This window comes from Equus quagga, chromosome 11 (genome assembly GCF_021613505.1).
Source record: "Equus quagga isolate Etosha38 chromosome 11, UCLA_HA_Equagga_1.0, whole genome shotgun sequence".
NCBI classification, from domain to species: Eukaryota; Metazoa; Chordata; class Mammalia; order Perissodactyla; family Equidae; genus Equus; species Equus quagga.
This window is the reverse complement of record NC_060277.1, coordinates 90,035,974-90,061,962: the sequence shown is the minus strand read 5'-3', so window position 1 is coordinate 90,061,962 and position 25,989 is coordinate 90,035,974. Positions and strand designations below refer to the sequence as shown.

The window sequence follows — 25,989 nt, the reverse complement described above, 5'->3', positions numbered from 1 at the left end:
TCACTACTAACAACAGCTAACATTATATGGTGCTTATTATGCACCATGTACTGTCCTGCATACTTTATATAAACTAACTTGTGTCAGCATTAACCTTATGATGACAGTACGATTACATTCACTTTAGTGATGAGAAACTGAAGCAAATGAAGGTTAAGTAACTTGCCCAAAGTCACACAGGTAGTAAATGGCAAAAGTAGGATTCCTAATGGAGGAGTCTGGGTCCAGAATCTGTTTTAACTATCATGCTATACTGCTTCTCAAGAAAGACTCCTTTTAATCTGTTTTATATATCGGAATCTACTTTAAAATTTCACTTGGGGGAAAAAAGCAGAGTACTCCTTTTTACTTCAAACAAAAAACTCTCTTCTTATGGAAGGAATCTAGTCACAGATACTTCAAATCAAAGGTATCAAACTGCCAAGTAAAATATATACCCAACTTATTAATCATCATGTTACAACCAAAATGTAATACCACAACATACCCGTGAGAATAGCTAAAATTAAAAAGACAACACACCAAGTGCTGGTAGGAATGTGGAGCGACTGGAACTCTCATAAACTGCTGGTAGGAATATAAAAACGGGTATATGCAACTTGAAAACTGGCAAGGTTTAATAAAGTTGAATATTTGCCAACCTTATGACAAAACAAGTTCATTGCTAGGAAGTGTGTATACGCGTCCACCAAAATGCATTTAAAACAATGCTCAAAGCAGCATTTGGAAACAACCGAAATGTCCATCAACAGCAGGATGGATAAATATTTATGTACTGTAATACTAAATAACAATGAGAATGAACAAATTATTGCTACACACAACACCATGGACAAATCTCACAAACAAGATATTGAGGGAAAGAAGCAGAAGTAAAAGAATACAAAGTTCAAAGACATACGGAACTAATCTAAAACTAAAGTGTTAAAAGTCAGAATAATGGTTACCTTGGGGCAGGAGTTAGCAACCTGACGAATTTCCTGTGTGTGCAGCCCATCCCACCCTAGTCTGAACACAATGTGTACCTACACACGTAGGCACTTGCCTTGACTTGAATACTCATTATTCTTTATGTTTTCCAACAACTGCTATGAGTTCAACATCTAGCACGGGATTTAAACAGACTGTTCAGAACCATTACAAACAAGTTATACTGATCTGCCATTAAAATTTAGAAGGTAAGAAGCAAAAACGTTACCAGACTGGAGAATTACAAAAACAAAGAAAAAAACATGGGCATCACAGAAGGATGAATTGGAATCAGTCTTTTTAAGGTCATGTTGGTGATATCTATTAAAATAAGCAATGTGTAGATCCTTTGACCCAGTATTACTCAGTTTATTTACCCTACAGAAATATACCAATACCCAAGGACATGAAAATGGATGTTCTATGCAACATATCTTATAATAACTCCCAAATTGGAACCACCCCTAAATTTGTCATTAGGTGAAGTGAATTATGATAGTCATACAATGGACTACAATGCAGTGGCTTTGCTACATGCAAGTTATGTTATCTAGGGTATATTAACTTCTCTGGGCCTCAGTTTCCTTATTTATAATTGAGGAATAATGGTAGTATATCAGAGTTGATATTAGAATTAAGTGAGTTAATATTTATTCGTAAAAGGTATAGAACAGTACCTGGCACACATGTGTTTTTCAAATACAACAAATAAAGGTACAGTTAAAAGAAACACAGTATATCTATATGTACTAGCATGGGATGGTGCCTAGAAGTGAATGGAAGGATACTGAATACATACTGCTATATCTGAAAATAAAAAATGCAAAACCCAGTATAATATGATGCCACTAAGATGCCTACAAAGCCAAAACTGAACTGACTGTCTCCCCAAAACCTGCTCTTTCCCATAATCTTCTTACTCAGGCAAAAATCTTTCACCTATCCTTTCGCTCTCCTCTTTCCCTCACAGTGCATATCCAATCTATAAGCAAATTCTGTCCATTTTACCTTCAAAATAAATCTAGAATCTGACTACTTTTACCAACTCCGTCACTCCCACCTTGGTGTAAGACATCATCTCTTGTCTGGATTACTACAACTATCTCCTGACTAGTGTCTCTGCTCTAGCCTTTGTTCCCCTGTATTCTTAAAATAGTAGCCTGGGTAGAGTCAGATAGTGACTGACTGCTCAAAATCCTTCAGTGGCTTCCTGTCACATTAAAAAAAAAAAAAAACAACTTACAACGGTCTACAACATCTTTCAGGATCCGATGTGTCATGCCCCACTGCTCTTTGCTCCTCTGGAGAACTTTTGTCTCCTGACCCAAATGTTATGGACTCAACTGTGTCCTCTCCAAATTCATATGATGAAGCCCTAACCTCCAATGTGACAATATTTGCAGACAGGGCCTTGAAGGAGGTAATTAAGGTTAAGTGAGGTCATAAGAGTGGAGTTCTAATCCAACAGGACTGGTGTCCTTATAAGAAGAGGAAGAGAGGGGCCAGCCCTGTGGTCTAGTGGTTAAGTTAATGTGCTCCGCTTTGGCAGCCTGGGTTCAGTCCCCAGGCATGGACCTATACCACTCGTCAGCAGCCCTGTGTCACAGTGACCCACACACAAAATAGAGGAAGACTGGCACAGATGCTAGCTCAGGGAGAATCTTCCTCAGCTGGAAAAAAAAAAAAGGAGGGGGGCCACCAGGGCTCTTTTTCCCCACACATGCACAGAGAAAAGGTCACATCAGAACCAGAGAGAAGGCCACTGCCTACAGGCCAAGGAGAAAGATCTCAGAAGAAACCAAACCTGTCAGCATCTTGATCTTGGACTTCCAGCCTCCATAACTGAGAAAATAAATTTCTGTTATGTAAGCCACCTACTCTGTGGCATTCTGTTATGGGAGCCCTAGGAGACTCATACAGGAACTAAATGCCATTAAGTTAACCTTGGAGACAAGCTTTTATACAAGGGGTTTATCATGTGACTTGGACAGAGAGCTGGCTTATAACCTATAGAAACAGGTCCTGACTGATTCTATGGCAGTTTGCTAATCACTGTTGGTTTGTGTAGCTTTGTTGTAATGTATCACTTAATAGCAAGATTGTGGAGAAGGAGACATAAAGCCTCAATATATCACTAACTGCCAGAGATTTCCTATATTTACCTAAAGGAACATGACCATTGTTCTAACTGGCTTAACTTTATCTGCAAAAATTTCTTGAAGTTCTATTAATCACTTTGTTCCCTTTAAGCATTCTGGCTTATCCCTATTTATAACTCCTTAAGCTTTCCAACCCATTAGACTTTCTGTTTAATTGATTTCCATTTGGCATCATATTCTTACTTTTGCCTCAAAAACAACATTTGATAATCAACCCATTCACTAACCACCTCTTTCAAAATATATTTACTAATCTCATAGAGATGATCTGTATCTGTATTATTTCTTAGCAAGCATACAGCACACAAGAAAGGGCACTTAGCACATGCAAACTACATATGGTTACACATGACTTGTCCCTTACCCTGTCTGTTATTATTTTTTTAATAGGCTTTATTTTTTAGAGAAGTTTTAGGTTCACAGCAAAACTGAGCTAAAAGTACAGAGTTCCCATATATCCCCTGCCCCCACACACCCACATCCTCCCCCACTATCTACATCCTGCACCAGAGTGGCACATTTGTTAATAATCAACGAACCTACACTGACACACCATTATCACCCCAAGTCTACAGTTTACATTAGGATTCACTCTTGGTGTTGAATATTCTATAGATTCGGACAAACGTATAATGACATGCATCCACCATTATAGTTTCATACAGAGTAGTTTCACCGCCTTAAAAATCTTCTGTGCTCCACCTAGTCATCCCCCTCCCCTCCCCCTTAACCTGGCAACCACTCATCTTTTTACTGTCTCCATAGTTTTACCTTTTCCAGAATGCCAAATAGTTGGAATCAGACAATACGTAGACTTTTTCAGACTGGATTCTTTCACTTAGTACTTGCATTTAAGGTTCCTCCATGTCTTGATCACTTATTTCTTTTTAGCAACGAATAATATTACATGGTATGGATGTACCACAGTTTATACCTATCCGTTATTTTCCTAAGACATACAGTCATAAAATACAAGCCTTAAATGCTCATGATCTCTTCTAAGCACTAAAGTTAATTTTCTTCACCCACAAACAGTGGTATTTTAAGATATTTCATTAATATTGTTGCATATTACAGGCTTGTATGTTGACAGAGATTTCCACCTTTTCCCTATGTTTTTGAAGCAAAATTAATGACAAGTGTGCTTAAACCAAGCTCTATCTCAGTTTGTTATATAAATATATTTTACCTGTTACACTACTTAACACTACTAATTTTATTTTTTCAGGCAGCAAAAAATCCAGACTATAAGTAGAACATATTCATCTCAAAATACAAATTGACAACACTGATGGAACTGTAATTTACTACAGCCTATAATTTTTATTAGCCTGATGCATCATTACTGTATTCTGATTTTATCTCCCATCCATAACTACGTTTTTTAAGACCCAAGTAAAATCTCCAATTACTTGAAAATAAATAATGGTTTTTCAAATTTCACAAATACATCAACTACCCTAACAATACTGAAAAACATTCTTAAGTGATATAATTCACAAAAAGACAAAACTAAAATAAACTCTTCTTCCACCTATTTGTCTCTAAAACCAAAACAGAAAAGTCTCTAGAGTTAGACCATTTTCCATTCTATATGCCTCCAAATATTTCCTTTTAGTGCCAAATGTTTTAAATATAATTACAATAGGCTGGTAAAGCAGAAAGAGACAGAAATAAGGAAGGGGAAACTGAAAATCTGAAAACTAACAAAACAAACAACTAATATAACTTTGTATAAGGTATCTCCTAGGACAATATACTATTTTATAAAAGTGAGACACAATAATGTATAGTTTATTTATTCTTTTTTCATATTCATTTTCACTATTTTACATCCCTAGAGAATTTTTTTTTTTTGAGGAAGATTAGCCCTGAGTTAACATCTGCTGCCAATCCTCCTCTTTTTGCTGAGGGAGACTGGCCCTGAGCTAACATCTGTGCCCATCTTCCTCTACTTTCTATGTGGGACGTCTGCCACTGCATGGCTTGTCAAGTAGTGCATAGGTCCACACCTGGGATCCGAACCAGCAAACCCTGGGCTGCCAAAGTGGAACATGCGAACTTAACTGCTGTGCCACTGGGCCAGCCCCTCTAGAGAAGATAATTTTAAAACTTACCTTATTGTATAATAGGGGATGATAAAATTCACTAATTAACTTGAGAATGTATCTCATCAATACAGAAAATGAAATTTGAAACAAGTGTATTTAAGGAATATTTTCTATCCTTATTACAGAGCTATAGGCTTTTACTATTCAGTCAAGTCCAGAGGTTTTTCCTAGAATAATATACTTCATTTACTCATAAGATCTGGGTGGCAAAAAACCTCTCTCCAAAATTTATAATGTATTCAATTCCGCATTCACATTGTAAATTTTCCTTGGGCAAGAAAAGATTTGTACCCCATAAAACATGTATTTTGTTAGCAAAACCTAACCACTGAATCAGAAAATCAAAGTTCCTTCTAAAAAGGAAGTTTCAACATCTTTATATTAATCACTTTCTTAAAACTTTTCATATTTTTTGTTCATGTGATCTTAGGGGCTATTTTAAATAATCAACCCTGGGTGTTACCCCATAATTCACCAGTCATGGCTCCTAAAACATTCTATCTACCTCTAATTTTAAAATAAAAGTGGACAAATTATCTCTTGGTTAAAATGTCTACATAAATTAGATTTATATCTATAGGAATGATAATCAGCTCCTCTAGCCTAAGTATTATCCACTTCCATCTTCCTCTCCACTCCCATAAAAGAATAAATTATAGCCTATTCACCTCAGTCTACTTACTTGAGGCCCTTAAATGATTATTTCTCTATTTAAGATTAAACAGAAGGTTTGCTATTTTGTATAGTTATATCCAGATGTATCATTGATAACTAATTCTACAAAGCAAAACTAGAACGCTAATACATTACCTATTACTAGTATACAATCAAAGCATTACAAAGATGGTTCAAACATTAAGTTATCTACTTCCCCACTTATGAATTCAGAACTAAACAAGTCAGGATGGCAAGGAGAAACCCAAGGGATATCTTCCCAAAGTGGTTGTTTACTATTATTCAACTCTGCAAAACTATACAGGCTTCCAGATAGCCAAGTTAGGTTATTTCAAGTTCTGACACCAGCAGGATACAGCTACTTAAAAGGGGTTGGAGGGCCGGCTCCAGGGCATAGGGGTTAAGTTCACACGCTCCGCTTTGGTGGCCCAAAGTTTTGCCTGTTTGGATCCTGGACACAGACACGGCACCACTCATCAGGCCATGCTGAGGCAGCATCCCACACAGCAGAGCCAGAAGGACCTGCAACCAGAGTAAACAACTATGTACTGGGGGGACTTTGGGGAGAAGAAGAAGGAAAAGAAAAAAAAAAAGATTGGCAACAGACGTTAGCTCAAGTGCCAATCTCAAAAAGTAAAAATAATACAAGGGGGTGGGGGAATCACAAAACGTAGTATATCCATAGGAGGGAATATTATTCAGCCCTAAAAAGGAATGAAGTACTGATACGTTCTACAACATGGATGAACCTATGCTAAGTGAAAGAAGCCAGTTACAAAGGATCATATGTTGTATTATTCCATTTATATGAAATGTCCAGAATAGGCAGATCTATAGAGACAGAAAATAGATTAGTGGTTGTCAGGGGCTGAGGGGATGCAGAGAACGAGGACTGAGTACTAACAGGTATGGGGTTTCTTTTTGGAGTGATGAAAATGTTCTGGAATTAGACAGACATAGTAGTTGCACAACCTTGTGAATATACTAAAACCCACTAAATTGTACACTCTAAAATGGTGGGCTTTGGGGCCGGCCCAGTGGTGCAGCGGTTAAGCGTGCACGTTCCAATTCGGCTGCCCAGGGTTCAGTGGTTCAGATCCCAGGTGCGGACATGGCACTGCTTGGCAAGCCATGCTGTGGTAGGCATTCCACGTGTAAGGTAGAGGAAGATGGGCACAGATGTGCGCTCGGGGCCAGTCTTCCTCAGCAAAAAGAGGAGGATTGGAACAGTTAGCTCAGGGCTAATCTTCCTCAAAAAAAATAAATAATAAAATAAAATAAAATGGCGGATTTTATGGTAAGTGAATTATATTTTTTAAAGAGGGGGTAGGAGGGTCATTCAAAATCTATCCTTAAAACAAGCATCAGAAAATTACATCTTAATTTAATAGTAACCTATTTTTTAAAGGAAAAGGTGGGAAGTAAAATCATAGGAGAACAAAAAGAAAATCTCAACATCTAGTAAATACTTGTTGAATATATGAATGAATATGCAGTGAAGAGTTTTAAAGTGATAACAGACATTAAGCCAAAGTAACCCTGAAGTTATTTAAAAATCAGATTATATGAGAGCACAAATCATAAATACTCATTTTCATTAAAATTCCCTCATCTTTTCTTCCTCAGATAATTCACAGTAGAAAGAATAGGCAGATGGTTGCTAAGCTGTAGGAACACGCACTCCCATACCTCAACACTTCAGCAAAATCTTGTACCATCTACCAAGGCTGTTAAGCTGAGGCAAAGACCGGCCAGATATTAACGAAAGAATTCCTTTTTCTCTTGGACATATAGCTAGACCACATATGCCAGCCTCTGTATTTAGTTTCTGACTGAGTTATAGCAATGAGGTAGAAGCAAAAGCTCTGTGCGCCACTCCTAGGCCTGGCCCAATAAAAACCTTCCACAGACAATCAGTTGTCCATTCCCTTTCCCCTTCCTCCAACTTAATGCAGGTGAATATGACGAACTTGGAGCTCTAAATGGAGAGGGCCTACGTCATCAAAGCGGTGACCTACCTACCAAAAACATCCATTTTAAACTTCACATAAACAAGAAGTAACATATAACATTTAAGTCATTATATGTGTTTTTTGTGGCTTGTTTGCTACAGCAACTAAAGTTTATTTTAACTCATATTAGCTTATAAACATGCATTAAATCTTCTTAAAAGGCATTCTAAATCATCAAAAGTATGTCACTCCATGGTGATTTAAAAACAGGTAATGTCTTTGTTATTCTGAACGATTTTCTGAAGGTTATTCTGGAGATTAATTTCTCCAACCTAACACCTCCAGCAAGTACCTTGACTGAAACCGTCTATGACTTTCCGTATTTCATGTTTTCTTTACCTGTACTGTGATTCTAAATATTAGTATTATCTTTCCAGGTATATGAGTTAACCACCAAGGTCATATAAATACAAATTCAGAACCTCTCATTCTTTCTGAAGATACTTAACAACACTCAAGACAACAATATAGTCAACGGACTCAGTTTTCTCAAGGCCTAAGTCACATGAGCTGGTTTAGTGTTTAACTGAGAAGTACCTTCAAATGCTGGGAAGAGCCATCTCTTTAAAGTCCTAAATGCCACTAAGTAATCAGAAAAGGGAAAAGAAAAGAGAAGAAGAAGGGAAGGGGAAAGTGGCAAAGAAAGGCCCAACTGGGCAAGGATGGTAGACATACATCCCCCAAAGCCCCAAGTACCATAAAGTCAACAACCTATGCCCATATTGTTGCATTAGAGCTGAAGTGTAGTGAAAGATCATTTCTTGTTTAACAGTTCCCATGTGAACCCAAACCTCAAAATGATCTCAGGAAAAATCCAAAAAGCTTACCATTTTACTCAGCAAACTAGCCACAACCTGAGATTAACTGGAAATAAACAAGATTCTGTTCACCGTTCCTATCCTGAAACAACAGATAACTCATCTGCCATTTTCTTATTAACTACTAATATTCTGGGGAGGAAAAAAAATCAAACAAATCAATGCATCTAAAAAGGAAAAGGGGGGCAGGGGCAAGAAAAAAGAATCAAAGACTAATCCAAAATTTTGCCCTTATAATAGCTAATGGAGATATAGTTCAGCCTCATTTTGAATGCTCTTTCTTTCTATCTATCTTTCCAAAGAGCAAGAGGATATGATTAAGGCAGGAAGAGCCACCTGCTCTGCCTGCTCAAAATCAGAGCTTACCTCCTTAGATTGATGGCCTTTGCCAAGTTTGGAACACCTTCCATCTCTGTTGTCTTCTGCCCCATCAGACTGCTGATAGGCCTATGGGGGGAAGAAAGAGAAACAGACCCGCTAGAACGCCATATCCAACTCATTATTTGCCTTCTCAAAAGGAATCATCAGTTCTTACTATTCACGGAAGGCAGATAATCTGACTGGTGCTTGGCCTCAGAAGATTGACATTATTCTTTCAGATGCTTTTCTTTGAACAATTTAGTATCAAGAATCTCAACAGGTAAGAAAGAATCAAATGCTGACTTCGGAGCAAACGAATCTCAGACAACCACATCAATACAGTAATAAAAACCCGTCCTCTGCCAACTAAGTCCTTCACTATGTCAAAAAACTTCAAAAGATTTTCAGACAGATAAATGGTAGTAATCAGTGACACAGTGTGAAATGCTTAAGGATTCCCATGAATCAATGACCATATCCCTAAAACACAGTAGGATAACTACAAAGAATCCCAGTGGTAGGGGCTTCTAGAGATCTGACCTAGTCACTGCCTCGAAGATGCTCCCAAGCCATCACAGCAGAAAATGCACTATGTTCCCACTAACGTCTCTGCGTAGGGAGAGTCCATGCTTTCCCTTAGCACATATTCCTATGTCCACCTTCACGGTCAAGAGACACTTCCTCATGATCAACCAAAACCAATAAATTCATTTTCTTTAATTTTCTCAGAAAAACAACTTGGTATCTTCCTTATCCATCTCTTTATATGCTTGAAGGAGTAATCAAATCATTCACATTTATTCTGTTCTCTAAACTAAATCACCACAAATCCTTTAACTCTTACAAAATTAATTTTCCATGAAACCTTTAGTTCTAGATATTAAATATAAACTACAACCTTAAGGTTCTCAACAGACAACATCAGACTACAGAAATGAAAGAGTCTAAGTATAAAAAATAAAACATAATAAAACAGATCTGAAGATCACACAGTATATTATCTACTGAAGCAGAAGTAGTAAAATGTTTGCATAAATTATCTTGTGCCTAATTTTCTGCTTTTCCCTCTCATATTGAGGCCGTAAAAAAGAAACAGCCTTGGGGCCGGCCTGATGATGCAGAGGTTAAGTGCGCACGTTCCACTTCAGTGGGCCAGGGTTCCCCAGTTCAGACCCCGGGGGCGGACATGGCACCACCTGGCAAGCCATGCTGTGGTAGGCATCCCACGTATAAAGTAGAGGAAGATGGGCATGGATGTGAGTTCAGGGCCAGTCTTCCTCAGCAAAAAGAGGAGGATTGGCAGCAGTTAGCTCAGGGCTAATCTTCCTCAAAAAAATAAAAGAAACAGCCCTTAAGTACAGTTTATTAAGTATATGGATATCCTTAATATTGCAAAGAACTAGATTCGAGTAAAATGGACTAAAAAAGTAACTTTCTATATAATGAATTTCATTTTGTCTTTTTCTAAAATCAGGAGATATAAATCTGAAACTCCAAAAGCTGCCTTATTAAAAAATGTGCTTTCAGGGGGTGAGCCCCGTGGCCGAGTGGTTAAGTTTGTGCACTCCACTTCAGCAGCCCAGGGTTTGCTGGTTTGAATCCTGCGCACAGACTTACACACTGCTCATCAAGTCACACTGTGGTGGCATCCCACATAGAAGAACTGGAATGACCTACAACTAGGATATACAACTATGCAATGGGGCTTTGAGGAGGAAAAAAAAAAACAGAGGAAAATTGGCAATAGATTTTACCTCAGGGTCAATCTTCCTCACTAAAAAAACAAAACTGTGCATTCAAGAAAAATACAAATCATCAGTTATCTACTTTCATCATTCTGAAAATAATGTAGAGGGATTATCTACTGACAAGATAAAATTAAAATGGAAAAAGTGACTTATTACAATATTATTCAAATTTTCAGAATATTAACATTCATTGCCAATTGCAAAGTACCATGAAGCGAATGAAAAAAACTTTTTATCCACCTGAAATTTTTTTTAAGTGATTTGAAAATAGTGAACAAAAATATTTAGGCCCTTTCAACTATTAACTTTGGTATGAAACTAGACCTAGTTACTTAAAAACGGTTTTTCTTCTGTGTTGTGAAAATTCTCAATTTCTCAACCACATCATTAACAGAGAGACTTTGCTTGTAAATAATTTCCAAATTTAAAGTCTGTTTTAAGCCACTTATTCCTTTAAAATAAAAAATATGTTAATGATTATACTACTTCCCCATACTTGCCATACAGTGGTGTGCTAATTCTTTTGATCAAGAAATAAGGAATATTTTCTTTCCACTAACCATAAATGTTTTAAGGTAAAGGCTTGAAGATATTTTATTAGACTAAAATCTTGATAAGAAATCTAAAAAGCAAATGAATGTTACATGGGGGATGGAAATGGCAGAAAGGTCAGAGAACATGGCTCTACCACAAATGTTATCAGTTGTCAGTATCATTTTTCCATTTAACTTAAAAAAATGGATTTTCATTCAAAGAAATGAAGGGAAGAATCAGAGAAGAGTCTTTAAGTGCTTAAAATTATCGCCATCTAAATCTCCTGCCATCTCCACAATTCAAGGGGAAAGTCATCCATCATAAACCCAAGGAATTTGAGGGCCAGAGAAGTCTCCCGAGAGAATCAAATAATAAATGGTTCTATATCAGCTCTGCATGCTACTATGTTGTAAATAATGATTCAAATTCATAAGTTTTGATAAACAAAATGAAATATGATACTAAATCTTACTTCTCCAATTCTGTTCACATTAAAAATGACCAAACACTATTAGATACCAAGAATCACTAAAATGTTCATATTCCTTGACCTACTTCCCCAAATATATTCTAAGAAAATTATCCAAAGAGAGGGAAATCTATATGTGTGAAAAAATATTCACTGTAATGTGAAAAATACTAGAAAAAATGTCCAACCAATCAACAGGAGAAGTGTTTTTGTTTTTGTTTTTTTTTGATTGGCACCTGGGTTAACATCTGTTGCCAATCCTTACTTTTCTTCCTCTCCCAACCCCCCCCCCCCCCGCCCCCAGGACATAGTTGTATATTCTAGTTGTAGGTCCTTCTGGCTCTGCTACATGGGACGCCACTTCAGCATGGCCTGATGAGCTATACTAGGTCCGCGCCCAGGATCTTTGAACTGGCAAAACTCCAGGCTGCCGAAGCAGAGTTCTCGAACTTAACCACTGAGCCATGGGGCTAGCCCCTGGTTTTTAAAAAATTTATCTATGGGGCCAGCCCAGTGGCGCAGCGGTTAAGTTCACACGTTCCGATTTGGTGGCCTGGGGTTTGCCAGTTTGGATCCTGGGTACGGGCCCGCTTGACAAGCCATGCTGTGGTAGGTGTCCCACATATAAAGTAGAGGAAGATGGGCACGGATGTGAGCTCAGGGCCAGTCTCCTCAGCAAAAAGAGGAGGACTGGCACCAGATGTTAGCTCAGGGCTAATCTTCCTCAAAAAAATAAATAAATAAAATCTGAAAAAAATAATTTTCCTATATTTATTTTTGCCACGAAGGATTGGAGATAGCTTACAAGAATACATCTTAACAATTAATTATATATGTATAAAATGTGGACCAAGGAAAAAAACAATTTAAATATGCCAATCAAGTAGGGTCCAAACTAATTATGGTCACACTGAGTAACCAAGGTGAAAAAACAAAGTGGCCATTAAATAATTCTCATTAGACAAAGGGGAAAGCATAGTTTCTCAGAGAAAACAAGAATTGTTCGTAGACAGCATACCTTCTGAATGACAGGTGTAGACAGATATTTAACAAATAATAATTAAAGATTATACAAGGAAAATACGTATGATAATGTTAAGGAAAAGAAACAAAATTATATGTACATTCTAACTGCAGTGATATAAGAACACGGTACACATGGAAAAAAGACTAGAAGGTCATACATAACCTTTTCCCCCCACAGAACTATGATTTCTTTGACTGCAATGACCATATCATACTCTTCTGTACCACAACCATACCTAGGCTGAATGCCAGGCATACAGTAGTAGTTTAATATTTTTAATATTTAAAGCTGACCATAGTTACTTGACTTATTTAAGATAATATTTGGCTTAATGGCTTACAAGATGGAAATACTCGATATACAACAGAGCTAATGAATATAAAGTATTTTCCGACGAAGAACCCATTACTGCCACACCTTGAGTAGCAAGGTTGATTGTAGACTCCTTACACAGTTGAAAAGCACCAACAGCCTTTCTCAATCCACAACTTCCTTATTCCTCTCCACATATATTTCAGCTTCTTCCTTAAGACTCACAAGGTGTTAACTACCAAGAAGTGTTATTGTTACTTCCAAATAAGGAATAACATACAGCATGTTAAAAAATGTTTTATTCATGTTGCAAAACCAAAGATACTTCTTATATAGTTCAAATATTGAAAAGAGAGCAACCAGAAATTTCTAAAATCAAACATGACCACAAAACCGTAACAAAATTTTTATAGACTGAACTTCTCAATTGTAAAATCATACCACAACCTGAGAGATTCATACTATCAAAAGCTGTGAAGTGTCTCCTTTAATTCAGTTCCTATTTCTTGACATTTTCTTGCTTCTCAAATAGCAAGCAACTACAACCAAAATTTCCCCTTTTAACATAGGAAGTAGTCTTTAAAGCAGAAGCTGGACTTTTTTTGTGGCTACTTTTTAAAAGGGATATGTGCTCTAAAACATGTCAATCAGAATTGACAGTCTTTCAAAATTAAATACTAAACATACTAAATATAAACATGGAAATTGGACAAGATACTGTTATCATTATGGCATTCAAAAACACAGCACTAAACAGAAAAAACTATACCCATCCCTCCTCTACAATAGGTATCCATCATTGGTAATTTCTGTGGCCTTAAATAAGTGCTTATTTAAAACAGATGTTAATAACACTAAAAAATACATTTAAAACATTTAAAAAGTTTAAAAAATAAAAATAGATGTTAGGTTACAGTAACTGTAATAAAAATCACTGCATATTCTTTAAATAGTAGAATTAAGATTAAATAGTCAAGATATTCTGTTTCCTACTATACAAGAAAGAATTAATATACTCTGACATACATCCATTTACATTGGCTTTCATCTTTTAAAAAACATATTCCCAGTCCTGGTTTTCCAATAAGATAGGGCATTGATGATACTTGAGGATTACTTCCTACCACCACCTTTTTAAAAAATAAAGGACTTTGATTCATATTGGAGATTTGAGGGGTTGGGGGGGAGCTAAGAGAGTAAAGTGAAAAAAGAGTCAAACTCTTTTTCCCTCCAAAATTTTTTTCAGATGTTTAAATGTGGTAAGATAAAGACTTGGAAGAAAATTTTAAGATAGACTTCATATCATACTCAATTAAGGCTTAGAGAAAAACAGAAGGAAGAGAGAGGAAAACAATTAGATGGCAAAGAGAAAAATACTCCAAAGTATCAAAGGAGAAGGAGTTAAGTTCCAAAGCATTAATAAAAGAAGATTTATCATGGACCAAGAGAATTAGTGTTATCAGCTTTGTGCATCTGAATAGTCGATTTTGATTAATCACAGCTGTAAGTTCTTTAACAAGATTTAGACATGAAGATTTACTTCAAAATGGGATAGCAGACTCCTAGGAGGAGAAGTTCTTGGAGGGATATTATACTAATAACAAAAAATAAAGTTTTCAGGTCAAATTTAGCTCAAGATCATATCCAACACTTGGTGAAGAATTTCCTCATCCTGTCCCTAAAGAATTATCATTATTTTTAAATAATACTTTATTTTTAAAAATTACTTTGAATTAAGATGGAAAACATAGGGGGCCGGCCCTGTGGCCGAGTGGTTAAGTTTGTGCACTCTGCTTTGGTGGCCCAGGGTTTTGCAAGTTCGGATCCTGGGCATGGACCTAGCACCGCTCATCAAGTCATGCTGAGGCGGCAGAGTCCCACACAGCAGAGCCAGAAGGACCTACAACTAGAATACACAACTATGTACTAGGGGGCTTTGGGGAGAAGAAGAAGAAGAAGAAAAAAAAGATGGAAAACATAGTAATCAGTACTTCTGAGAAAGGAATATGAGGATGGATAATACTTCTTACTTCAATTCTGTTCACATTAAAAATGACCAAACGCTATTATGTACCAAGAACCACTAAACAGAAAATGACAATTCCAAAAAAGAATATGCCAATTCCAAAAGAGATGGCTATGACTCACTGGACTGGATGACAAATTAAGAGACTACTATATTTTGTTTACATTTACTAGAAACGAACAGGGTGCAGGTTCTTTGAATTTCAGTAATAAAAAGGATAAAGTGTATATGAAAAAATTAGTAATTCATCCCATTTAGTTACTTTTGTGAAAAAATCAGCAGTATCTCCTCTGAAGGAAAGAGGTATTTTAAGGTACTTTGATATCAAAGACACAATTTTAAGTACAAGGTAATTCTTCCTTTCATATCTCCCTTATCACAGAAGCAGATTGCTTAATGCATAAAAGGATTCTAGACAATGAGTTCCTTTCTAAGTTAAAAGAAAATTTCCTTATCTAAAACTTGGTACTCTTCAGAAATCAGAAGAAAAATTTAATAGGTAAAACAATGAGAAGTCAGTTCTGTCAACTGTGCCTTTAGTATTTGGTTCTAAAATACTATATAAGCCCTGATATAAAAACACAGTCAAGGGCCAGCCCCAGTACCCTAGTGGTTAAGTTTGACACACTCCACTTTGGTGGCCTAGGTTCAGCTCCTGGGCATGGACCTACAACACTCGATGGTTAGCAGCCATGCTATAGTGGCAGTGGCTCACATACAAAAAGAGGAAGATTGGCAACAGATGTTAGCTCATGGTGAATCTTCCTCAGCAAAAATAAAAAAAAAAAAAAGTCAAGTTAGGATTAAAATATTATCTCTAATAGCCAATTTTTCTTCTTTTTTGAATAGAGAATACTAATTTTTATTTTATTTTAATTTTTTGCTGAGGAAGATTCGCCCTGAGCTAACATCTGTGCCAATCTTCGTCCACTTTATATGTGGGTAGTCACCACAGCTTGTCTGACAAGTCGTGTAGGTCCACACCTGGGATCTGAACTCACAACCCAGGCCATTGAAGCAGAGCACGCCAAACTTAACCACGACGCTACAGGGCCAGCCCCAAGAATGGTAACCCTTGAAATCTACCAAAAGCTTGCAATTGCCACAAGACTGTTTCTCTAGATGAGTGGTACTCATTGCAATGTGACTCCAGTAATTTATTTGTTAGTATATGCACTGTGGACTTCATCATACAGCTCTCTAAGACCTCAAATTTCTATAATAGAATCACAGAAGCCACCAGATGTATTCAACGTTAACAAAGGAAGGGTACAGCACTGTAGGTATCTACAAGCCTAAAAAGTACAAAGACACGACCACGTGGCTCATTTTGTCTCACTCTAGTTGGCTTCTGTTACCAACATCCATTGGTTCCCTTCTACAACATCTGCTTAATAGCCCTGTGAGTTCTCCTTGAATTCTAGAAGGCTTGAACTCCAGATTCCCAGTGGTAGTAGGTTAGCTCTATTAGGTTCTTCCAGAGTCCTGGATGGAGCAGTAAGGTATCTCACACACTCCAAGCCTGGTAGTGAAGACTATACACCATGAATGCCAGTCCCTTAATAACAGGCGTCACTGCGTAGCCTGAACGGGTGATGTGAGAGGAGTAACTGTTGGCCATCTCTTGCTCCCCACGGTGCTGAAAGTTCACAATGCGGGGGGTGGGGGAGAACTGGAGCGCTCTCTGCCTGCCTGAGTCAAACATGAAAACAGGCCATGAAGTTTCTCCCCATTTCTGTTTCTAATTTTGACTTAATTAAGTCCGCTTTCATTAGCCAAAAAGAGGAAATCATCCTTGGGGTCTGAAACCATAATTATTTTTACATCAAGAATAATATATGAAATTATATTAAAAATGATATGATCCTGAAAAATGACATTCTGTTCCTCTAAATGCCCCCAGTTTTCCACCAGAAAAGGAAAAGAGATTTCAGTAATTTTTTATATATACTTCAAAGCTAGAGTTTTTCTCACATTTTTAAATTTCAGAGCAATACAGGAACCAATGCAACTTTGTGTACCTGGTCAAAATCGGAAAGAATGATCCACATACACACACCCCAGAATCCAGCACAATGGATAAAGCACATTGTTAACTGCAAACAAAGGCTGAGAGCTAAATTGAAGAAGAGAGTCTTATAGGTATCTTCGATTTAGTCATTTCTCCAGACATAGGCACCACGTGAGAATGTGAACAAAAAAGAACTGAACCTAGTTCCCGGGTCCCACTCTCGAGTCTAGGATGACAATTCCAAGCACGTAGCTGAAACCCTAGTCAAATGTCAGGATGAGTCACTGCACCGTTACAGCCCACTCTTTCATGTGTACTGATGAGGGGAAGTATTTTTACTTACTCTGGTCAGCATAGTTTTTTGCTTTGAGTTCAAGCTGTCTTGTTTGAGATTCTAAAGATTCCACTCGGGTCTGTAAATCCTTTTTTTCCTGTTCTTGAGAGTCTTCAAATTCAATGAATTTCTAATAAAGAAGAAAAATATATTATTTTCACAAGAGAAATGAAAATTTTTTTTAACATTATCAACTCCTGTGTTTCTTGGTATCAAGACACGAGACAATTAGGTAATTAGACATTAACTACTCAAAAAGATCTCAGAATTCTGAACTTAGTTTCTCTATAACTTTAGTTTTCTATAAAAATTAATTTTTAAAACCTCCAAGTATAGAAGGAAAAAGGTGAGAAAATAATTTGTTTATGAGAGTGTTCCCACTTCATACAATGGGCATTCCAGAGGAAATACATGTATCATATTCCAAACATATAAATCCTTTAACAGCATACTGGCATATTTATCTGAGTTCAAGAGAGTTTTTTACATAATTTTATACATAACATGTACAACAAACGGAGAACTGAAGAATTATGAAGTAATTAAAACTGAAACCCATACAGAAAAGTGTATAGTTCACAAAAAACCTAGACATCACTAAATACACCATAGCTTTAATATGAAATTTTTTTGTCCATTACCTACTTTATCTGTCCTGAAACTTTTCAATCACTGTAGTGGACTCTGTTTTTCGTTTGAACACACTGCCTTCCTTCGAGGAACTTCTCCCTAGTTTCATGCTAATTCTATGCAGTCCATGTAATTCGATTGGTGAAGACTCCATCTCCCTAGGGATGGGCATATGACTTGAACCAGACTGATCAGGGTCCTCTCCAGGACATCTGCTAGTTATTAGGAAGAATACTACCTCTCTTCCTCTGGAATCACAAACTCTAAGAATCTAGCGGACTTAAGCTGCAGACGGGCATCTTTTTCCAACACATGGAAAGCGTATTCTTGAGAATAAAGCCAATACAAAGAAGACAAAGAGCAAGGAGGAAGAAAACCCTAATTAAAGGTACTATTTGAGTTCTAGATTCAGTAGTTCCTGGAGCTGGTATTCCCCAGTGTTTTTTATTTTTTCAGTTACATAAACCAATAAATTCCTATATTACATAAGCTTGTTTGAGTTGGTTTCTATCACAAGAAACTGAAAGCATCCTAATATAGTCATCTACTTTCCCCTCAAGAGCCATCTGACTTCCTTATATTATTAGCCAATGTTTTCCTTATCTTTGACTCTTGAAAGCTACAACCTCTGAAACATTGGTTCTTAATCATTTGGGGGTCCGCGGACACTTCTGGGTATTTGATACATCCATAAAACATGTTTCCCCAGAAAAAATGCCCTTACCCCAAATTCCGCCTATTTTTCTCAGGGCTCAGAGACTCCTTAATTCCTTCCACAAACCCCACATTTAGCACCCCTGCCCTATATTTTCTATGGAGATATTCCATATTTGTGAGGCTTCTGGGAAGTCTCAAACAGCCATTGTTTATTTTTCCAGAATATTAATCTAAAGATGTCTAGACATAGAAGGAGTAAAGGTTATAGTAAATATAAGAAAAGAGGCAAACTTGACAAATCATTCATTCAAGAAATGTCTACTGACTACTTACTATGTGCCAGGCACATGGAACATGACAGTACCATACTATCCGTGCCTTCCAAGGGCAGTCACTGGCTACAGATCAAATGCAGGCAGGTGATATAAAGGTTACATTGAACAGAAAAGCAGCAACTATGTAACAGGATGTTGCTGATGAAGTCTGAATGAGTTATTTCAGCATTTTGCCTGGGGATATAAGCAAAGACTAAGAATTAATAAGAAAATGTAATTATTTTTTGGCCTGCTTTGAAAATGATGCTCCTTTGGCTAAGTGAACTGCTATATCTGGGTAGGTGTTCAGAAATTCTTATTGGAGGCTTCTTATATGCTATGGATAAAATGCTGTTTTAAAGAACATACAGCAGATGTTTACCAAGTGACACTTAAAATGCTGTGCTAATAAACTCCTAACAAAAAACTTTACCACTAACAGATTGGTGGCTGCCAGGGTCAGGGCTGGGGGTGGGGGAAATGGGTGAAGGTGGTTGAAGGTTACAAACTCCCAGTTATAAGATGAATAAGTTCTGGGGTATAAGGTAGAGCATGGTTAACCACAGTTAACAATACCACCGTATTGTATATTTGAAATTTGCTAAGAGAGTAGATTTTAAAAGTTCTCACCGAAAAAAAAATTTTAACTATGTGAAGCGATGGATATGTTACCTAACATTATTGTGGTAATCATTTTGCAATATATACATGTATCAAATCATTACATTGTACACTTTAAACTTACATAACATTACATGTCAATTATTTCTCAATAAAGCTGGTAAAAAACCCAACTTTACCCCTATTCAGCCTCTTCAGTACTTCTTTCTGACTGATAGAAGAAACATCATCACGGATACAGAGCTGCATGTCTGCTTCGTTTCTTAGCGACCCAGTTTGGCTACAGAAGGGCATGAATAATCCATAACTGTTTAGCAGTCACTACTACCTGCTTATTCTACAAGCATGACTTAGACCTACCTAGATGATTCAAGCTTCAGAATTTTCCACCTTTTATTACGACCACTGAGGCTTCATATCACCTTAAGTAAATATGATGAAAGGAAGAAAGTTTTTTGGTTTTTTTGCAAAATGATGTGACAGTTCTTGGCCTGGCAGAGCTATTTATCTCCAAATGGAAATCTCCTGTTTCTCCAGTTTCCCTTTACAGGAAAGGACTGGAGATAATGAAAATATTCCAAAGCAAATACACAATCCCAGGCCTTTCTTTCAGGCAAATTAATACAGATAAATTTAGAGACTACAAAAGTGAGCTGCCGTTTCTCACAAGAGTGTATATGTTTTTTCCTTTCTTGTTCTAAACAGTAGATCTTAAGCATTTTGTAATCATGAACTCCTTCGAGAATCTTACGAAAATAGATCCTTTCTCCCAGGAAGATAAATATATGAAACACAAAACTGTGCGTTCAATTTCAGTGCATCTTCGAGTTCTACAAGAAATCAAGAATGATTTTCCCCATTTACGAAAATTGTAAATCTTGATTTTTTAAAAATAATTTTAAGAAATTCTCTCTGCTCTTGAAAATCCCAATTTTAAATGTGTATTACATCTTGGCTTGGAAATGTAAAGCTGCCATCCTCATTTAAAATGTTAATCACTGTTACACAACAAAAATAAAAATACTCCTCAGGTCTGATAAGGCATGTTAATACATACAGGGCAGTGAAAGCCTAGTAGGATAAACACTTCTTAAAAGCCTTTAAAGAGTAAAAATAGAAAGTAACAAATGACTGAAATTTTCTAAATTGTTACCCAAGAAAAACATCTGTCAAATGGACTAGTTTGGGGCCACTGTTTTGTGAAATATCCCTGAAAATACAGATAACCTTGGGAACAGAAGTTGGTATTGTGTAGAGTAGCTCAGGAAACAGAATACTGATGATAACTACAAAAGACTTCAGAAGATAGCCAAGCTCTCTATATGGCACTTAGCAATCATGTGAAAGTAAGAAATATTGATATAAGAATATAAGAAAAAGAAAATTGGAGTAGAAATAGAAAAGTTTCATAAAATTCAATCAAATGCCAAAATAAAGCTCTTAGCAGAAAAAGGTTTGGTGCACGGCCCTAATAGGGGACTCCTTTTCCCTGCGTTGGGGTTGGAGGTAGATTATAAGGGAGGTAATGAGAACTGTTTCTTTTTTTCTATACTTAATCTTCTCTACTACAGAGAAAATCCTCACGCAACAGGTGACATGGGCTACACTAAAAAGCAAGTCCTCCAACAAGGCTTTTCACATCTCTTCTACACTGAGAGATCCTAGGTGCGCTAGTAGCACGTGAGTACTGCTGAACCTCCTTACTAGCTTTGTAGACTACAAACCTGGCTGATTCTTGTTTTAAAGTCTTCTCTCTTTTTTTTTGCTGAGAGAGATTCACCCTAAGCCAATATCTGTGCCGATCTTCCTCTGTTTTGCCTGTCGGTCCTCGCCATAGCATGGCTGCCGGCAAGTGGTATAGGTTGGTGCCTGGGAACCAAACCCAGGTCACCAAAGCAAAGCCCACCGAACTTAACCAGTAGGCCCTGGGGCGGGCCCTAGTCTTCTTAATTTACTTCAAAGAAGCATATCTGCTTTCTACTCCTGTTAACTTTGATATAACAAACTAATTGAGATAACATAAAAATAGGAACATATCCGATTCTGTCACTTTCTAGTCAAAGAAAAATTTGTCGTCAGGGCGGTCCAGTGGCATAGTGGTTAAGTTTGCATGTTCTGCTTCAGTGGCCCAGGGTTCACAGGTTCAGATGCCGGGCGTGGACCTGCACACTGCTCATCAAGCCATGATGTGATGGCATCCCACATACAAAGTAGAGGAAGAGTGGCACAGATGTTAGCTCAGCGACAATCTTTCTCACTAAAAAAAAAAATTCTTGTCACAATAAAGCCATACACCTATTTACAATGACTGTTTTCCAGATGTCAGCAGAAGTACCGAAAAGGCAGTTAGGCAGTATAAAGATATTTACTACCAACTAGTAAGTAACATCATTCATAAGATTTACTCTTAAATTAAATAACATATTAAATATAAAACTAAAACTCCTTATCCATCCATCCAATCCAAGCACTCACTTCATGAAAGCATCAAAGAAACAGTAAACGAAGAATATAACATTCTAAGTACCATAGTGAAAGCAAGTATAAGGGGCAAAAGAAATAAGTGACTAAATCTTCTTTAAAAAAAGAGAAGCCATTTCAGCTGACTCTAAAAGGAACAGTTTACCTGACGAAGTGGGGTAAAGACATTCCAGGCAGAGATAACAGTACAAGCAAAGGCATAAAGATCATGGCATGCGCAGGGAAATACAATTCGGGATTGAAATTTGAGTGGCTTATTCTTAGCCAAAGAATAAGTTTGGAATCTGTCCTCTGATTCACAAAGGGAATTAGTGGGAAAATAAGCTTCCATTCATCCATCCATCCTTTCAACACACAACTTGAGTCCCTATCAGAATCTAAGTGTTCTAAGGTGCTTGGAACGTAGTGGGTTACAAGACAATCAACATTTCAAACTATGAATATGAAATAAGACTTAAAAATCACAGAGTTCAAGTGTGCATGCAATGCAACCACACTATAATCACATGTGACACAAAAGTACAAGATAATCAGAAAAGTGTACAGTGGGGAACTGACTGGATATGAGAGACTCAAGGAAGACATTCTTGAGACATTTAAACTGAGAGCTGAAGGATAAATAAAGGTTCATCAAGCAAAGAGGGGCTGAAAGAAACCAAGGAAATCCAGAATGGCCAAGCTTAAGAGACATGGGAGAGGGAATGGCCTGACATGAGGCTGGAAAACAGACAACAACCAAATCACACAGGGCCTTGCAGGATACTGGATCATATTAAGCATGTTGAACTCCACTCATACTCTGAAAAGTCCAGTCTGCGAAGATATGGGGAACACGATGGGGGTCAAGGGGAGTTTGAGAAGGGAATAGGAGTATTTGAAGGGAGACTAAAGGTTACCACAGTAGTCCAGATGAAAGATAATTACAAGAGTGGCAGTGAAGATGGAGAGACGAGGATGAATTTAAGGTATTTTGGAGGTAAAATAAACAAGATTGGTGACTGGATGAATGCAAAGGAGAAGAGAGAAGGAAAGGTCAGGAAACAATTTAGATTTCTGGTTTGACCACTGGTGGGGAAGGTAGTATCGATTATCTAGGGTAAAGAGATGGGGGAAGTACGGGTAATATAATAAAATTGATTTTTAATATCAAGGTGAGCTATCTGTGAGGTATTCAAGAACACATATGGAATATTTATTTGTAAATAAGGTATCTCATTATTTCGAGTGTAACTGGTACAACCTGCGTGGAGGTTAGCAATGTGGATCAAAGCCCTTACATTCTGAAGGGCTTTGATACAAAATGTTACATATAGTATGATCCTACTTTTATAAACCGGAGGAATAAATAGGCAAAAGAAAAGGTTTCCAGCCATATATCAACATGCTGACCATCGCTGTTTATCAGTGGTGAGACTTAGGGTGATTTTATCTTTTTTTAATAGCCTATCCTTACATAGTCTAAAGTTGCTGTTTTGGGGTTTTTGGTTTTTTGGGGGTTTTTAACAATAAACATGGATTATTTACATATTTTAAAACAATAAAGGAAAAGGGGGAAATGCAAAATATAGGACTATACCTCTTCAGTGGTGGCCGAAAAGCTCAACATGAACCTTAATTCATGTGCATTTCTGCTTAGAAATGCTTGACCTATCAAGTATTAATACTACCGTTTATCTGACCAAAAATGATAATGGGCATTTTTCTAAATGTAGTTAATCAAAATCAAACTCTGAAATGGAATACTGAGGGAGAGGGAAATCAATGTGAAGGGATAATTCCATTTTAATGATACAGTCACGTGTCGCTTAATGACAGGGATATGTTCCGAGAAATGTGTCATTAGGCGATTCGTCATTGTGTGATTACAGAGTGCGCTTACACAAACCTAGATGGCATAGCCTACTACACACCTAGGCTATACAGTATAGCCTACTGCTCCTAGGCTATAAACTTGTATAGCATGTTACTGTACTGAATACTGTAGGCAACTGTAACACAATGGTAAGCATTTGTGTATCTAAACATAGAAAAGGCAGGGTAAAATATGGTATAAAAGATAAAAAATGGTCCATCTGTATAGGGCACTTACCACGAGCGGAGCTTGCAGGACAGGAAGTTGCTCTGGTGAGTGAGTGGAGAGTGAGTGCGAAGGTGTAGGGCGTTACTGTACACACTGTAGACTTTAGAAACACTGTACACTTAGGCTACAATAAATTTCTAAAAAAATCTTTTTTGTCTTCAATAACAAATTAACCTTAGTTTACTGTAACTTTTCTACTTTATAAGCATTTTAATTTTTTAAACTTTTTGACTCTTTTGTAATAACAGCTTAAACACAAACACATTGTGCAGCTGTACAGAAACATTTTATTTCCTTATATGCTTATTCTATAAGCTTTTCTCTATTTAAAAGAAAAAACCTTTTTTTTCCTTTACTTTTTAAACTTCTTTGTTAAACACTAAGACATAAACACACATATTAGCCGAGGCCTACACAGGGTCAGGATCATCAATATCACTGTCTTCCACCTCCACTTCTTGTCCCACTGGAAGGTTTTCAGGGACAGTAATAAGCATAGAGCTGTCATCTCCTATGATAACAGTGCCTTCTTCTGGAATACCTCCTGAAGGACCTGCCTGAGGTTCTTCTTGAGGAGGTGTCACTCTTTTCAGAAATATGTCCATGATGGTTTGCTTGGTTTGTTTCTTTTTCTCATCATAGATTTACTTGTAAGTAAATAATACACCATGAACATTCCTCTCTATTAATGAAAACCTTTCAATGTTGGGGTTCATGTTTTCAAACTATTTAACAAGCTTGTTGAGGTCTGCAAAGGTTTCTGCTAAACACTTCATTGTGAATTTTCTTGGAGGTTCTTCTTTTTCTTCTCCTGCAGTTTCCTTTTCTCTGTCTCTTCTTCAGCTAAGCATTCATGTTCCAGTCCCAACAACTACTCATTAGTCAGTTCCTCAAGAACCACCTCTAGGGGCCGGCCTGGTGGTACAGTAGTTAAGTTCATGCACTCCACTTCCACAGCCCACGGTTCACAGGCCTGGATTCCAGGCATGGACCTATGCACCGCTCATCAAGCCATGCTGTGGCAGTGTCCCGGATACAAAATTGAAGAGAATTGGCACAGATGTTAGCTCAGCAACAATCTTCCTCAAGCAAAAAGAGGAAGAATGGCAACAAATGTTAGGTCATGGCCAATCTTTCTCAGCAAAAGAAAAAGAACCACTTCTAGGAGTTCCTCAGTGTCATCCCCACGCACACACAGGTTAAAGTTGTTTGCCATCTCAACGATAGCCTTGTTGATTTTTGCAATCTCTTCATCCTTGGCAAATCCTTTGACATCATGGACGAACGTCTTGAGTGTCTTCTTCCAGATGCCATACATATACTCCTTGGTGACATCACCCCAAACCCAAGCAAGGTTCTTGATGCAGTCATAGATGCTGTTACATTTCCAGAATTATATCAGTGTCTTCATCAGTTGCAGCAATAGCCCAGGGAAATGTCCTTCTCAGGTAGTAGTCCACTGGTTGGATCAAAGAGGTGGTGTCTGGAGGGAGAAACACCACTTTGATATTGGGAAGAAGATTACCAATAAAAGGAGGATGTCTGGGAGCATTACCAACAATAAGCAAAATCTTGAAATGTATGGTATTCTTCAAACGGTACTTCTCCATTTTATTGGCAGAGCAATTTAGGAGGGCATCA

At 37.3% G+C, this 25,989-nt stretch overlaps 1 protein-coding gene across 9 annotated transcripts in view; it reads right to left on the bottom strand.

The window, feature by feature from the left end:
• Positions 1–25,989, bottom strand: part of SPAG9 (sperm associated antigen 9) — a 126,467-nt gene that overhangs the window by 78,009 nt on the left and 22,469 nt on the right. For 8 of the 9 annotated variants that reach the window (XM_046674592.1, XM_046674594.1, XM_046674593.1 and 5 more), the window contains exon 2: positions 17,575–17,695. In XM_046674592.1, coding sequence (XP_046530548.1) covers positions 17,575–17,695 — 121 coding nt within the window. Of the gene's footprint in view, positions 1–9,110; positions 9,133–17,574; positions 17,696–25,989 lie in introns of those variants that run through there. The other variant, XM_046674604.1, reaches the window with a different exon arrangement.